At 36.5% G+C, this 16,652-nt stretch overlaps 1 protein-coding gene across 24 annotated transcripts in view; it reads right to left on the bottom strand.

Moving 5' to 3' along the window:
- The window catches only part of ebf1a (EBF transcription factor 1a), a 237,335-nt gene that overhangs the window by 201,700 nt on the left and 18,983 nt on the right, over positions 1-16,652 (bottom strand). For all 24 annotated transcript variants that reach the window (XR_012389558.1, XR_012389559.1, XR_012389560.1 and 21 more), the window contains 2 exon segments: positions 9,739-9,812; positions 3,186-3,254 (listed from right to left, as the gene is read on the bottom strand). Coding sequence is in view for 21 of the 24 variants with exons in the window: in XM_073921504.1 (XP_073777605.1) it covers positions 3,186-3,254; positions 9,739-9,812 (143 nt within the window). In the remaining 3 variants the exon portion in view is untranslated.

Here is a 16,652-nt window from a genome sequence, read left to right as displayed (position 1 = left end):
ACTTAAACACACTTTAATCTGCAGAAAACCCATGCTCCGAGTCAGAAACGGAACTGTGTCGCCCTCAATAATAATGCAACACGCTTGTATGAACTTTTTAAACAAAAAAGGGTAGGAGACACGCTTGGCTGCACATGATCCTGAAGTCTTGCGCATCTTCACTGCTCATTATTCATACATGCACACTTCAGAGTGCGCCATGTACTCAACAACCCCAACAACAGGGCCTCAGAACACCCCGTGCCGATCACTAAACAATTACTTCTTAGCAAACAAATGGCTTCTGGTCGCAGGATGCTTGTTGTCAGGTTGTTGTTTTTTCCTCAGTGATGGGGAGTTCTTTTTGAACTGCTCCCTTTGATTTACAATGTTTTGTATGGAACAGTAGAGCGTGTATTGTTGTATATGCATGAACAGATTGTGTGTGCAAAGCCACTATGGAGGATCGCTTAGTTTGACTTCTTTGAATGTAATGTTATGATTTTATCAGAGATAAATTATGTTTGTACACTACTAGTCAAACGTTTGGGGTCAGCAAGGTTTTCTTTTATTACATAAAAAAAAGTAATATTGTGAAAAAGTATTGCACTATACTGTCTTATGTATATATTAGATTAGTGAGTACCAAAACTGAAACTAATTTAACAGAGGGTTTCTGCTGGTTTCACAAAGTCAAATGTAAGACTTTTTAAGACCGTGAAGAATGAACTTTTTGACTTGTATAGGGCTAAACTCTAAAGTTTTTTTTTATGACACATAAGATAAAAAAGCCCTATATAATATGATTTGCCTATAACTCTAATTAGTTATTTCTTAGCCATCTATTTTCAATAATGTGTCAAAACAAGCAGTTATGTACATATATTTTTAATTAACAACATATAAAAACTTAATGTACAATATGTACAACATACTGTTCTAAAAGTTTTATTGAGATGTATTTGTTGGTGATTGGATGTGTGTTGGATTTATTGGGTAGCTTTACATAAACAGGAAAAGTAGCATAGTGGTTAAGTGCGCCGACATATATAGCACCAAGGTGCTTATGGCAACCTGAGTTCGATTCCCAGCTCGAGGTCCTGTGCCACTCCTTCACCTCTCTCTGCTCTCAATGCTTTCATGTCTGTCCTTCATTGTCCTATCACATTAAAGATGAAAACCCCCTAAAATTTTTTTTTTTTTTTTAAATAATAATAATAAGTTGATTTTTAGACCTACAAGACAATATTTCAGTCAATTTGAGACTTTTTAGGGATTAAAAATTTGATTTTGAAATTTAAAACATTTTAAGACTTTTTAAGACCCTGCAGATACCCTGTTAAATAAAAATGAATGGATAAAAACTTAATATCACAGTCCAAAGATTTGTAAACTTAAATGAATGTGTTTGAGATAAAATACAATTAAATTCAATTTTAATGAACACGAAAAATCAAGAGAAACAAAAAATTATATATTATATTTATTTGAAATTTGTAGTTTGAAAAAATAAATAAACAAATAAATAAATAAAATAAAAAATAAATAAAAATGATAACAATAATAAAAATAAATAAATCAATAAAAATAATTGCAATAAATTGTTTGAATTTATTTAATTGTATTATATTTCTATTCCTAAATATATTAGATATAGGTGTTTAATGGATTCAGTGCCTATAGAAAATCATCATATCCTGTGACAATCTATACCTTTACTCACATTACAAAAGACCTTCAGGAAAAAAAAAAGTTGTAGAAAGGCACATGTTAGGAGAAGCCTAAGACTGGAAAGGTTATTTGGAATGTGATTTGATTTCAGACTGCATAACAAATTAGTTCAAGGAGGTTATAATGTTTTTCTATAGGCACTGTAACTGTTTTATTAAGCTGTTTTGTTTAAATACCAGAAAGATTATTGCCTATAATCACTGAGAAATTGATAAATGATTCATTTTTAGAGGAGGTGTACTCGTTTATGCTGAACACAGTCTATTCACATACAAAATAAGATTATAATATCAATAAAGTCTTCAGTTTTACATAATTCTTCAGAAATCTTAAAGTGGTGATTTTTCTAAAACTTTTCTATAAGTATTACCAAATGTTAAAAAGAGGTTTTGAGAAAACCTTACCATTTTTAGATTTATTTTTAGAAATATTAAAAGAGCAGGAGGTACTTGAAGCCATAAATTATTCTACAAGTCTCCTTACTGAAAAATAACTAAATAATAAACTAAAGTTTCCACTCATATACAGGAATCGTGGATATATATTTAGATTTTATTTTGATTCTGTGCATCACTGCTAAATAAGTTTATAGATTTTTTTAAAGTGTGTTTTTTTTTTTTTTTTTGTCATTTTTGCTGATACACATTGTTATTCGTCATGTAAGTTATTCCACCAATTTTTTTTTCTTAGTAATCTTCAACCAAAGTTTGAGCATTCGCTTCCATATTTGAAGTGGTGGTCCTTCTCTGTTGACATCAGTTTGATGAATTCAGCTGCAATTTTCTTAACCACACCCCTCTACCTTTAATATGCTATTAGGCAATGATGCACAAAAAGGAAGCCCCACCCCCTACTCAATATAATGTTTCAGTTGGATGTGCATCAACATACTTTAATAAAAGTCTCAGCAACAATCCGGTTCACACTGACTTAAAAATAAATGAAAATAAATAAATAAATAAATAAAAACTGACCCCAATCGTTTGAATGCTATATAGTAGTCAAAATTATCCTGAAACATTATTATTAATGTTTAATATTATTAATCCTAAAATTATTCATTCAAAATTATCTCCAAAACAAAAATGAGTGTTAATTGAATATGTTTAGGACATATTTAATGAAAGTTTTAGATTTACTCAGATGTCAATTACTGCATTGTGGATTTTAAAAATACAACAAATACATATATGCCTTTAATGTATTAGAATATAGAAAGCAACTCTGAATAGGATGTTGTTAAAAATGTGTGCTCTTTTTTAAAAGACTCCATCCCATAAAGCCACACTTTTATTTGTGCAAAATCAAATCTCCCAAGACAAACTCCATCACCCATCATAACTTAACATAACTGTAATAACTCAACTTGCAAAGCTTCCACTGGACATCCTAACTAGCAAGGCATGTGGTGATCAGATATGTTGCAACACACACACACACACACACACACACAACATGTAATATCCAGCTCTTACCTGTCGATAATGACCGGGTCAGAGGGCGTCTCATTACGATTCCCACAACTTTTCTTGTCACAGCAGCGACTAATAGAGACGGAGGGAGAGGAAGAGAGGAAGAGAGCAGTTAACCTGGGTGTTACTGCACATATGTCAGCTATGACCTCAAACTCAGTGAAGGAAGAGGTAGCAATTATAAAGCAGTCTTTCTTTCACTCCTCCAAGGCAGGCATTCACTCCTGCTGTACACACCGAACACAATATGCTGCCCCTCACACTGTGTTTTAGTAATTACTGCTAACAGACTCGGGGACAGTTGCTGAAGGATCAGAAGTGTGGCTGATAACAGGGCATTTATCAGATGATGGAGAGAAGAGTCGAAGTCAGAGAGTCAGAAAGAGAGGAAAGAATGGAAAAGGGGAACAGCACTTCAGCTGTATATGCATCATGGAATGATTTCAGATCAGAAAAAGTCTCTGTGTGTTTTCAATTTTTGCCAATGTGTTCTTAAAACAAATTATTATTAAATATTTACATTTATATTTATGCATTTATTAATAAAATATGATTGATTATATTATATTATAATTTATTATATTATATTATATTATATTATATTATATTATATTATATTATATTATATTATATTATATTATAATTTATTATATTCTATTATATAAAAAATATTATATTGAAAATTATTATATAATTATAATAAAATTTGTTCATAGTGAGTCTAAATAATTTATACACAAATAATGTTACAAATAAATACAATATTTGATTTAAATATTTATTTCAATGCAGTGTGGACAGACCCTAAATGCCAAATAAAATCGAGTGTGACTTTATGCAGTCAGAATGCCCTCTTATAACTTAAATGAATATATTTTTTATGATTAAATACACACCAATTACAACCAATATACAGCGTTACTTTCTAGCTTTCTGTTTAATGTTGAGGAGCCGTATAACAGTTTAACTTTAGCCTTAACCTAAATATGCATATATTAAATTAGGGACATCACAGTGGCGCAGTGGGTAGCATGATTGCCTCACAGCAAAAAGGTCACTGGTTTTAGTTCTGCCTGAGTCAGTTGGCATTTCTGTGTGGAGTTTGCATGTTCTCCCAATGTTGACGTGGGTTTCTTCCGGGTGCTCCGGTTTCCCTCACAGTCCAAAGACAAGTGCTATAGGTGAATTGAATAAACTAAATTATCCGTAGTGTATTTGTGTTAAAGAGAGATTGTATGGGTGTTTCCCACTACTGAGTTACAGCTGGAAGGGCATCTGCTGTGTAAAACATATGCTATATAAGTTGGTGGTTCATTCCACTGTGGCGACTGTTGATGAATAAAGGGACTAAGCTAAAGGAAAATGAATGAAACAATATTAAATCAGGATTTTTGGCAAGTTTTTATTACAAAAGGAAATCTTAGCTTGATTTGGGACTCTATCTTGCAAAATCCTATTATATCTCTAGTTAGGAAATCTTAAATTATGTCATTGAGTTTGACAATACACTCTCAGATCTATTGCCAAGCAACAGACACTGCACAGGCTACTAATGAGTTAGCCCAGGGATAGGCAAACTTGATCCTCGAGGGCCAGTGTCCCTGAAGAGTTTTGTTCCAACACTAGTCAAACACACCTGAACATGCTAATCAGTGTCTTTAAGATCACAAGAAATCTATAAGCAGGTGTGTTTGATTAGGGTTGGAGCTAAACTGTGCAGGACACCGGCCCTCCAGGACCGAGTTTGACCAACCTTGAGTTAGCCTAAACAAAATGCATAAACTAAACTGGTGGGAAAAAAAGTAAAGCATTAGCCACTTACACTATTTGGTGCTTTGTTGGTCCCTGAAATGCTGATTTCTATTTCTATGCTAACTCTAATACCACATTGTAGGGCAGTCTGTAAACTTATAAGTGTTTTGTCATTTTTTTGTCATCTACCATTAAATGTTCGTTCTTATTTTTCAATTATAAATAAATAAAATGACATTGTTGGACAGCATTTATAAGCATTTTTTTATTATTTTGAATTTTAAGACAGCTGTCGAGTAGCCCTAAAAGACATTCATTCGTCGGCGCAATAGCCTAGTGGTTAGCACACCGACATATGGTGCAGTAGCATGTCAGGGCATACCAAGTTCAAATCCCGGCTCGAGGACATTTCCCTACTCTACCCCCCTCTCTCTCTCCAACTTTGCTTGCTGTCTCAATACTGTCCTATCTAAAAAAGGCCAAAAATAAATCTTTTTAAAAAAAAAGACATTTAATCACTCCGACTTTTCCTTCGACTTAGTCCCTTTATTCATCAAGGGTCGCCACTGTGGAATGAACCACCAACTAATCCAGTGTACTGTATGTTTTACACAGTGGATGCCCTTCCTGATGCTACCCAGTACTGGGAAACACCCATACACTCTCACATTTACAAAAATACACAGGGTGTATGCAGGAATCCTAAAGGTAATTTCAATACCTTTTTAAGACTTTTTAAAGACCTTCTCAAAATATGTTGAGACCTCGTCGCCAGTTCAAGTTCTAATCAGTATCAAACCTTTAACTTAATAAACAGTTGATAATAAACAGTTGTAGTTAAACAAATCAATGGAGCACAACCACGCAACAGAAAGCTCGGAGGAAACAAAGATTGAAAGAATAAATTACAGTTGCTTTCAGCGACAGGTTTTAATCACTGTTTAAACCCATCTTTCTCCAACCAGGAGTACGCAAACTTACATTTTCACATTTTGCCGTCTGTTTCGCTCTATGGTTTTGATAAATGTAGGGAGCGACAAGTCACCAACAACTTAACATCACCCGGATGAAGGAGCTTGGCCAGATCCACCCCAGCCCGAACCAATCATGTTGATCAAGCATGCCGTTGTTAATATTAGGAAGAAAAATAAATATATTTATGCTTTTTTTGGAGACAAACTATTTGGACAACGTTTGAATAAAATGTAAGACCTTGTAAAAACACAATTAAGACATTTTAATACCTTTTAAGGGCCTTCATTTTCTCGTAATTGATTTGTCAACTTTTAATACTTTAAAACTTTTAATACCGTGGACACCCTGATACACTACAGCCAATTTAGTTTATTCAATTCACCTATTGCACATGTCTTTGGACTTGTAGGGGAAACCAGAGCACCTAGAGTAAACCCACACGAACACGGGGAGAACATGCAAGCTCCACACAGAAATGCCAACTGGCCCAGCAGGAACTCAAACCAGCGGCCTTCTTGCTGTGAGGAGACAGTGCTAACCACCGAGCCACCATGTCGCCCCCTTAAAAGGCAAATTTTTTATCAAATTAGGATGTTTCGGTAATACCACCTTCCTATCTGTCATTAAACACACTTAGAAAATGCTGTTCTCTAATATTTTATATTTCATAATATCATATTTTAAAGTTAGAATCTTTCTATAATACACCCCCAGGTTGCTGTTTTCATAGGATCCTACACGAAGATCAAGATGGATACTAGGCCATGAGCAAGTGAAAAAAGACAGGAGGGATGGAAAGGAGGTGTATACATGATGTCTTGTGTGGATGGAGGCTGGTGGTAAACAGCAGGTGGGGCGGTGGGTTCAGGTTTCCCTGCACAGATGGCAGAGGGGCTGTACTGAGAGAAAGAGAGAGTCTGGGGCTCGAGGCGTGTGATTGGAGCCCAACTGATCTCTCCTTTAGACCCGATGAGCCTGATAACATGGATTGAGCTTGACCCCGTCATTCACACACACCGGCCATATAAGCGCCCTTGTGAGTTTGGACACAGTGTGGTTACTGTGGTCGTCTCAGTTTACCCGTATTTTTACTCTCCCTGCTCTCATTTTCTCTCACTCCTCTGAGAGCAGTCAAGTATTTAGTAATGTTCTCGCAGAAGTGGGTCACACAGGAGCAAAGCTTTCTGGGATGCGAGGGGTGGGCACAGATGGATGTGACACTCTGAAAACCCAATCGTCAGCCAGAACCCTTGGGAAACCACAACAAGGTCCCGTATCGCCACCCGTGAACCGCCAAGCCCCCCATCAACGATATGCTAATGACTCCATGCATGCTCTGGCTTCGTTTGGGGGGATTTTTCTCCCATTCTGGCTTGTTCTGCACTATCCCAGTGGACCTGCAGGGAAACCGTAATCTTTAATCTCAAGCGTTTCCTCCTGCTGCAGCATTTGAAGAAATTAAATCCAAATTGCTGCACGTAATTGCCAGGATGTGGCCCTCGCTGATGCCATTAAAGCTGAACTGCCTTTAGCCCGGCTCCTTTACAGGCAGTGACTCTAAAATAGCCCCCAAATCCAAACAAAGCAGCATTTCTCCAAGTGTGACCACCCAGCCTTTAACAATCCGGCCAAGTTTGTATGCTGCCACACTAACCTAACATCAATCTGCGCATTTGAGGATGAGGAACTCCATCATAAAGAGCCCAGAGTTGCGTTTGAGTGATTGTTTCTAGCCTTGCCTGTGAGCGAGTTGTTTGGGAAAATGCGTCTCTGTCTTGTGCTTGCAGGCCCATGCGGCACCATATGGCTAATGGCAAGGCGTACAGCAATTAACAGTCCTGATTAATGGAGAGCGGTCTAATTGCAGACTGGTAATTGTGCCTTTCTCTCAGCACAGGCTCTGCATTAAAACACAGCAAGACAGCGAAAAGGAGGAAGATGGGTTGTTTACTCATTTGAAATTGACGCTTTTCCACTTTGGCTGCTTTCGAACATTCTTTCGCATTTGCAGGACCTTTTGGGTTCTGGTAGCAATATGTACTTCAGATGTGATCCGTGTAATCCTGATCAAAGCTGACGTAGTGAGTCTTTGTAGGCACGTATGCTACTAAGTGTTTGTGTCAATACACTTCTTTAAATTAGTGACTATTTTGAAAAAGGGATAACAGAAGGCTGTGTGCGTGCGTGTGTGTAGGTAAGAAAGGTAGTGAGGGGGAGCGAAAGATTGAAAGAGAAAGAGGAGAGAGCCTTGGCTCGCCTGCACATATTTCATTGTCAAAACTCAAAGCAAGCTGCATTCATTAGCCGTGGAATAACAAGAGGATTCTTATTGAGTAATGAGTTTTTCCTTGTCCTAATTAACCAAGCATGAGTGGTATATTTTTAGCAGAAAACTGTTCAAATGCTCTCCACTTCTGCCAAAAATAGATGAGGACTCATCTCCACAACCCAGTTTTAAGTGCAAGGAATTTATCTTTTGATTTTAATTAAAGGTGCATGGCTTTCTCTCGCTCCCTCTCTCTCTCTGTCTTTTTTTTCCAGCAGAGCAGGAAGTGGATGACCTGGATAGAGATTCAGGAAGGGAGATAGAAGAGGCTTGCTCTGAACTTAAGGTCCGTCTTCATCCATTTCTCATTTCATGAAACACCATTTCTTAAGCCGTCACTACATACAGGGATGTGCTAAATTCAGAAATAAAAACTGTGCTATCTATCTATTTATCTATCTATCTATCTATCTATCTATCTATCTATCTATCTATCTATCTATCTATCTATCTATCTATCTATCTATCTATCTATCTATCTATCTATCTATCTATCTATCTATCTATCTATCTATCTATCTATCTATCTATCTGTCCTTAGGTCTGTCTGTCTGTCTGTCTATCTATATATCTGTCTGTATCTTTATATCTGACTGTCTATGTATGTATGTATGCATGTATGTATCTGTCTGTCTGTCTGTCTGTCTGTCTGTCTTTCTATGTATCTATCTGTCAATCTGTTCGTCCATACATACTGTATATCCATCCATCCATCCATCCATCCATCTAACTGACAAAAAAGTCTTATCCACAGGTGTAATGCTCTGCTTGGTGTATGTGTGTGCTCATTTCATCAAGAAGTAAAATTTCTTGAGAGAGCCACCAAAGAGCCACCAATCACGGAAACAACAGCTTCCAAAAATAGAAATGTTGCCTGGCATCGTTTTTGGACAAAGCCGAGCTTTGATTTCTAAGGCTGAGCCAGAGTCTGGGAAAAGAACAGTTCTAACTCTGATAGGAAACAGGCTGCCGTAACTTTATCAGGATCCCATTTGGGCTGTTGAAAAATGATCTGGGAGTGTCTTGTGTAATAGTGCATCGTAAGTCTAAACTTGAGCCTTGATATAAACGTACTGCATCCCTCTTAAATAGAAGTAAACTGTTTATGCTGGTTTTGACAGACGTGCATGATAAATTGAAGAATAATGATCTGACCTTTCAGCAAATTTATAATAAAGTTAATCTATCCTCCCCCTTATGTCTAATTTTACAGCGGGGCTTACACACTGCTCTGTGTGTGTGTGTGTGTGTGTGTGTGTGTGTGTGTGTGTGTGTGTGTGTGTGTGTGTGAGAGAGAGAGAGAGAGAGAGCAGAAAACTCAGCCCTGTCACACTAACGCTGGATCCATAGGGCTGCAGTCCTGCCAAGACTAGAATGATGCCAAAGTAAAGCTCTCACAGTCAGCGGGCAGAGCCGGGTAGGGAAGGTTCAAGAGCTTGATTGTGTAATACTGAAGGAGGGAGTGTGCCTCATGGTCTGTATGTGTGTGTGTGTGTTTCTCACCTGCACATGATCTCGTGCGTCAGCAGCACCCGGCACATCTCTGGGTTTTTGTCTTGCCCTTCATAGATAATTGCCTGATGGACAAGAGAAGGTGGAAAAATGTGGTTAGAGAAAATTGACAAACAACATTTTCTCCTTGATGGTGTAAACGCTCCGAGCATGCACAAATTTCCATGACTAACTCTCAAGTCGTATCATGTAAAGAATCGGATGTCTGTTTGCATCAGTTCACTGTGATGACATCACATCATTACACCATGCACACTCTTAAGCTCATAGGCGGTTCATGTGACCCTTCCTCCATCTGGCAGAGGCCTGTTGTTGAAAGAAATCATGCAGCATGGGAGTGATCAGGTCACTTTTAGTATCTTTGTTTCAAAATGTTCTGTTCTTCTGGTCCCATGTTTCACAATCTACACACTCAGCTCTAAATTTCATAGATGTCTTTTCGTTTCAGCTAATCAATCAATCAAATCCGCCTGGTGCACTGTGAGAAGGCTTGCACAGAGCCTCCGTGTGCGGGGTGGTCGTTTCTGGCTGAGCCAGGCTCAAAGTGGGCAATTTAATGGCCACTTACCTGCTGCAATGGAAAACGATCTTTAACCACGTCTCTAAGAGCTTAAACTTGATGCATCACATTCGGTTATGTGAGAACCAATGGCATTTGATGTCACTGACAGACCCAGTGATATGCAAAGATTTAACATGCAAATATGTGAATCGGTGAATATTGGTTAATGTACAGTGCTCAGCATAATTAAGTACACCCCATTTTGAAAATGAATATTTTATCCATTTCTTAGTGAACATAAGCAATGTATTTTGGTGCATTTAAAAAAACAAATTTATTTAACAGATATATTAAAATAATATTTTAGTCACCAAACATATTTAGGAATTTAAGGATAATACAATTAAGTCAAGCAAAATATTGCAATAAAAAATTACAACCAACAAAGTTTTAACTTAATTATAAAAATTTTTGCTTCTCTTGATTTTTCCTCTTTTTAAATTTGCATTTAATATTTTTCTATAACAAATACATTTGGGTGTACTAGTTTTTAGATTGCTACCGAAAGTTATTTTGTTAGATATGCTCCAGATTTGGCTTCAGTAATGACTAATCTAATGTATATGCACAAATATAATATCCTAAAGCTTCCTATTAAAAATCTGAATTTAAAAGATAGATTTGTGAGGGGTGTACCTAAATATGCTGAGCACTGTAGATTCATCCAAAGAAATGCAAAACTCTTAATCAGTAGACAGTATCAATGTTACCTTTGTCGCTGTATTTATTACATTTTAAAGTATCTGTACTTTTTCTGAGTCTAAAACTTTGACCTAACTACGTTTTATAGCATAATATTATACTTTTCACTCCTCTAAACTTCATTAAAATATGTTCATCAGCAGCTCCAAGACATGATTGTGAATGAGCAATTGCTTGTTTCAACAACTCACTGAGTCAATAATTCAATCAGAATGAATTTACAATTAACAATTAACTAAATTAACAAATCTGACTCAAAATGAGAAGAATGTTAGACTCTTGAAGTAAAAATAAACATTCCTTCAAGCACAGAAGTACATATTTAAATCAATACCAATGGATGTGAGATGTTCACTTTTTTTTTTAATAGTAAAGGAATCAAACCTCTTTTTTATATTTGATTATAATGTTAACATTTATGTTCGATTTTAATTTCCAGCATTCACTTCTATATGACAACAAAACGCTTTTCTTACTCAGATTTTTTTGTTTAGTTTCTAGTCTAGTCTATCTAAAACCTTTCTTTTCTAGGCAAGCAAAACATATTGTCTTGTTTTCAGAAATAATATGCCATTATTAAGTGAGCTTCCCTTAAAACAAGCAGAATAAATCTGCCAATGGGGTAAGAAAAATAATCTTGTTTTTCCTTTTGACATAAGATTATTTTGCTTAGCACATTGGCAGATTATTTTGCTTGTTTTAAGGAAGAACTCACTTCATTTTGGCATATAATTTCTTAAAACAATTCCATATGTTTTGCCTGTCTAGAAAATTCTTCTTGATTTAAGAAGTTTTAGATATTTGTACTAGAAACAAGACAAAAACTTGTGTTTGTAGTGTGCACTAAAAATGCGGCTTTCCACACTGGGGATGTGCGATCAATCGAAATCAAATCGCAATCACAATTTGAAGCATTGCGGTTAGTTAATCGCAAGATGCAGCGATTATAAAACATATATGTATTATTTATTTTCTCTCACCAAAGGAAATGTGTGACTGCTGTCTGTGTGTGACCGTCTTACTAGCCAATTGAGTGAGCACAGTTTCATTCTGCCCAATCAGTATTGTACAACTGAACTATGCGGAACACAAAATAAAAAAGAAAAGAAATCAAACAGGAAATCGCAGACAAGTAAGTTAATGGCGTCTGCTACTTTAGAAGCATTAATAGATGAATTAATATCAAAGCAAAACAGCATTGGTAATATGAGAATATGTTGGTTTTAAAGTCACAGACACTATAAAATTCTCAAAATTTTGATCAAAACGGTCCTGATCTTAATCTTGTCAGCGTGGTCAACTGTGGGAGCATCTTTTCAGTAGGCAAAATTCATTTATTTTTTGCTTTTTTTATTGTTACACTTTCTATGTTCTCTCTTATTATGCGCCTATTGCTGCTACTGTTTTTATGCCCATATCGTTTGTTTAATTTTTTCTCTGTAGAGCACTTTGTGGAGCCTTATGGTAGTTGGAAGCGTGCTATATAAATAAACTGAGCTTGAACCAAACAGAAACGGGTTATTTTTAAGAGCTGTCGCAGAATTGTTGCCATGACTTACAGATTATTGAGCTTGAATCTTGACTACAAAATGAAATGACAAAACAAATCACAATATCTTTGAAAACAAATCTCAATTAGATATTTTCCCCAAATCGCACAGCCCTATTCCACACAACTGATTTGTGTTATGACAACATAAAGGAATTAAGTTAACTTAGTAGTTTTAAGAAATTTAAGTGGGCTGAACATAAAACAATTAAATTGTTCCAAAAAAAACTGGAGAATTGGGTTTTTTCAGCTCAATTTTAAGAAGCGTGTGTGTTTTTTGCCCTATCTTCATTTTTGTGTAATCATTGTTGACTTCTTAAATAAAAGAAAAAACAAACAGAGACAAACAGATGGATAGATAGCCAATTTCTAAATTCTGAATTTGCACAATCGTGCATTGTACGCTCTTGGCAAAATCCAGCCTCATCATTTGTTGCTCTTTGGTTTAATTAAAAGCAGCCGTGGAGAATCAAAAGAACTATGCATGTAGTGTTTGTTGCACTGTGCAGATTACTGTCTTATTATGTCATAGAGGACCACCCTTTGCCACAGTGCCCACCCTCCACAGGCATCTGAGGTTTACAGATTGGCTAATAATACAACAGCACAAAACACTGTTGTTCAGAGAAACACTCTTGCTGCAAAGTGAAGTGAAAAGATAAAGATAAAGAAGGGCAAACTTATAAAGTGCTTAATTACAGGTCCCTCTAAATAAGTGTCGTACTCCAGCTAGTGTGAAATAGCCCTCTCAGAAAGATGTGTGCGTGCATGAGCTGCCATAAGCCTGCATCTGTGCGACTGTGCATGTGTATGCATTCACGCATGTATTTGTGCATTAGCATGTGTGTGTTTATGTGTGCAGCAAGCAGTTGGGCTGCCAGACTGGAGCATAGTAAGCCATCTGGCCCAGCTAACACTTCATCCAAAAACCTCAGCTTTGTTTCCATCCTCCAATTCCAGACAAGATGTCCCCCACAGCCGTGAATCAGTGACTCTACTCAAAACATACACACATTGCAGCCTATTAACAGGCTGCTCTCTGTCACACACACACACACACACACACACACAGTTAAAGCCGTTTGCCATGAATCACTCTCTCTTTCTCTCTGAACACACATATACATGCCACCCATGGCAAGTGAAGACACAGAAAAGCAGCTGATGGTTCTAATGAGGAACTGCTTGCTTCACAAGTGCGCAATGCTTTTTCAATTACATGAAACACTTGTTTGAAAACAAGTTTTATATGCATCAGATCTAGAAAAGAAAGTTGATTCGTATGTGATGCTTTTCTTATTTCCTGTCATTGCCATGGCTAGAGGACAGTGGTGATCGGGGACATTTGTTTGTTAGGTTTCACATTGTGGAAATGAGGGTCAAGGTCCTCTAAAATTGAGCTAGCATGCATCACTGTCTGAGCCTAGAGCCTCGACCCCGCAGGCTTTCTGAGAGGAAGAGGGAGGCAGAAGAGAGCAGCTCAGGCCGCACAAAGATGTCCTCTACACCACCGCACATTCATTTCATATATAAGACCGGCTATTTATCACACAAAGCCCCTGCAAACAGACTCAGAATAACTCCATGCAGAGAACAGTATATATAAGTGCCTGGAAAAAGTCTGAGAACAGTTTGTCAATTTCTCCTCAGAGGCAAACACAACAATGGTTGTGAATCCTCCTCTGGGTTCAAGCTAGTGCAACACAAAGCGTCATGGCTTTGTGGTTTTTTTCTGTAGCCCTTAAAGTCACGTTTGTTGTGCAAAGGCAAAAATGCAGCAGATTCCGATTATGCTGAGGTAACTTTGGTCTCTTCTACCAGAGCTTTTCCTAAAATAAAAAATACTTTTTTTCCACATAGTAGAAAATGGGCCTTTAGGAATAGAAACATATTGTCAAATGGTATATATTAGAGGTCTATGGAATCAAAAATGGTGACACGGTGGCACAGTGAGTAGTGCTGTCCCCTAACAGCAAGAAGGTCAGTTGGCGTTTCTGTGTGGCGTTTTCATGTTCTCCTCGTGTTCGCATGGGTTTTCTCCGCGTGCTCTGGTTTCGCCTACAGTCCAAAGACATGCTCTATAGGTAAATTGAATAAGCTTAATTGGACGTAGTGTATGTGTGGGCGTGAATGCAAGAGTGTATGGGTGTTTCCCAGTGCTGGGTTGCAGCTGGAAAGGCATCCTATGCGTAAAACACATAAGTTGGGGGTTCATTCCGCTGTGGCAATCTCTGATTATTAAAGTGACTAAGTCGAAAAGAAAATGAATGGATAAATGAACATATTAGAGGTCATTGGAATCAAAAATGGTGACACGGTGACGCAGTGGGTAGCGCTGTCACCTCACAGCAAGAATGTCACTGGATCGAGCCCCAGCTGGGTCAGTTAGCATTTATTGCTGGGTCCCTGATTAATGAAAGGACTAAGCCGAAAAAGAAAAAGAGTTAATGAATGGAATCAAAAATGTAAAACTGCTGTTTTAGTTCATAATCTCTCTTGCTACAGATGGCTCTGGTTAATTTATGCTCTAAAAATTAAGGGGATAGTTCAACCAAAAATGAACATTTGTTCCAATTTGAGTTTCTTTCTTCTGTTGAACACAAAAGAAGACATTTTACAATATAGATTTTTTGTTATTTTTTGTCTTATAGAAGTCAATGGATACCAGTAACCAGCTTTCTTCAAAATATTTTTTTTAATTTAAACTAGGCATAGGATGATAACTCGTTTCAATGTTTACCGTGGTTTGGAAAAGTGAAGGTTTCAAAACTGCTAAAATTTTCTGTTATACCATTCTAAAGTATATGTAAGGTTTTTTTTCCAGCCATTTAAAAAGAACTGATCAATACCATGAAACTTAGATATTTTTACCCAAGGTTACCGTCAGAAACTTAAGGGAACTTAACAGAAACTCATGCCTAATTTCAACAGAATAAATAAAGTCATAAATTTGTAAAACCAAAGCTAATTTTCATTTTTGGGTGAAGTATTCGTTAAAATGTCGGTTCATTCCGCTGTGGCGACCTCAGATTAATAAAGAGACTAAGCCGTAAAGAAAATGAGTAAATGAATAGAATAAAAAATGTAAAACTGCTGTTTTAGTTTATAATCACTCTTGCTACAGATGGCTCTGGTTAATTTATGCTCTAAAAAATAAAGGGATAGATCACCTAAAAATGAACATTTGTTCCAATTTGAGTTTCTTTCTTCTGTTGAACACAAATAAAGACATTTTGTCTTACTATGGAAGTCGATGGATGCCAGCAAACAGCTTTCTTCAAAATATATTTTTATTTCAACTAGGCATGGGATGATAACCAGTTTACAGGTTTGAAAAAGTCAAGGTTTTAAAACTGCTAAAATTTCCTGTTATACCAATCCTACAGTATTTGTAAGTTTTTATTGTTTTTTTTTTTTAGTTTTTGTTGTAAAGAAATTTGTGCTTTTAAAACCAATAAAGATAGCAGAAGTCAATTATTTATTTCAATTATTTAGCCGGACATGCTTATGGTTTCAAAATAATATAAATGTTTCCTTAAAATAAAAAACACTATTTTTTTTCAAACTACTTATTTAAAATGAGCTGAAACAACAAAATTCTTGAGATTTCATTGGGATTGCTTAATTTTTTATGTTCAATCTACATAAATTTGTGTTAAGTTAACTTAATCGATTTTGGCCTAATTTCTACAGAATAAATAAAGTCATACATTTTTTAAACCAAATGAGGACGAGCAAATTATAAAATGATCATGTTTGGGTGAACTATCCATTAAAACCTAAAAAACTATTTCATTATTAGTGTAGTTACTGCGGTTTTCCCTGTTAAGGCAGACCACCCAATCTCGTAAATCCCCAAGCTACAACATCTTTTTTAAGCTCTGTTGCAGCTTTGAACGCTTTTTCTTTGCCGCCAATTTCACACATACTTTCAATGTAGATGAGCAGACTTAATCACCGGGATCTTTAGGCCCTCCAAGTTTGCGCGTGTGCAAATATTTGCAAATGAGTAGCATTAAGCCTTTATGTGGCCTGGCACAGAGCGGCCATTCACGTCCTATCTGACATCACCAGAGCCTCCAAACAGCTACT

This window comes from Danio rerio, chromosome 14, assembly GCF_049306965.1.
Source record: "Danio rerio strain Tuebingen ecotype United States chromosome 14, GRCz12tu, whole genome shotgun sequence".
NCBI lineage: Eukaryota > Metazoa > Chordata > Actinopteri > Cypriniformes > Danionidae > Danio > Danio rerio.
Note: the sequence above shows the minus strand (reverse complement) of the source record. Positions and strands in the feature narration are given on the sequence as shown.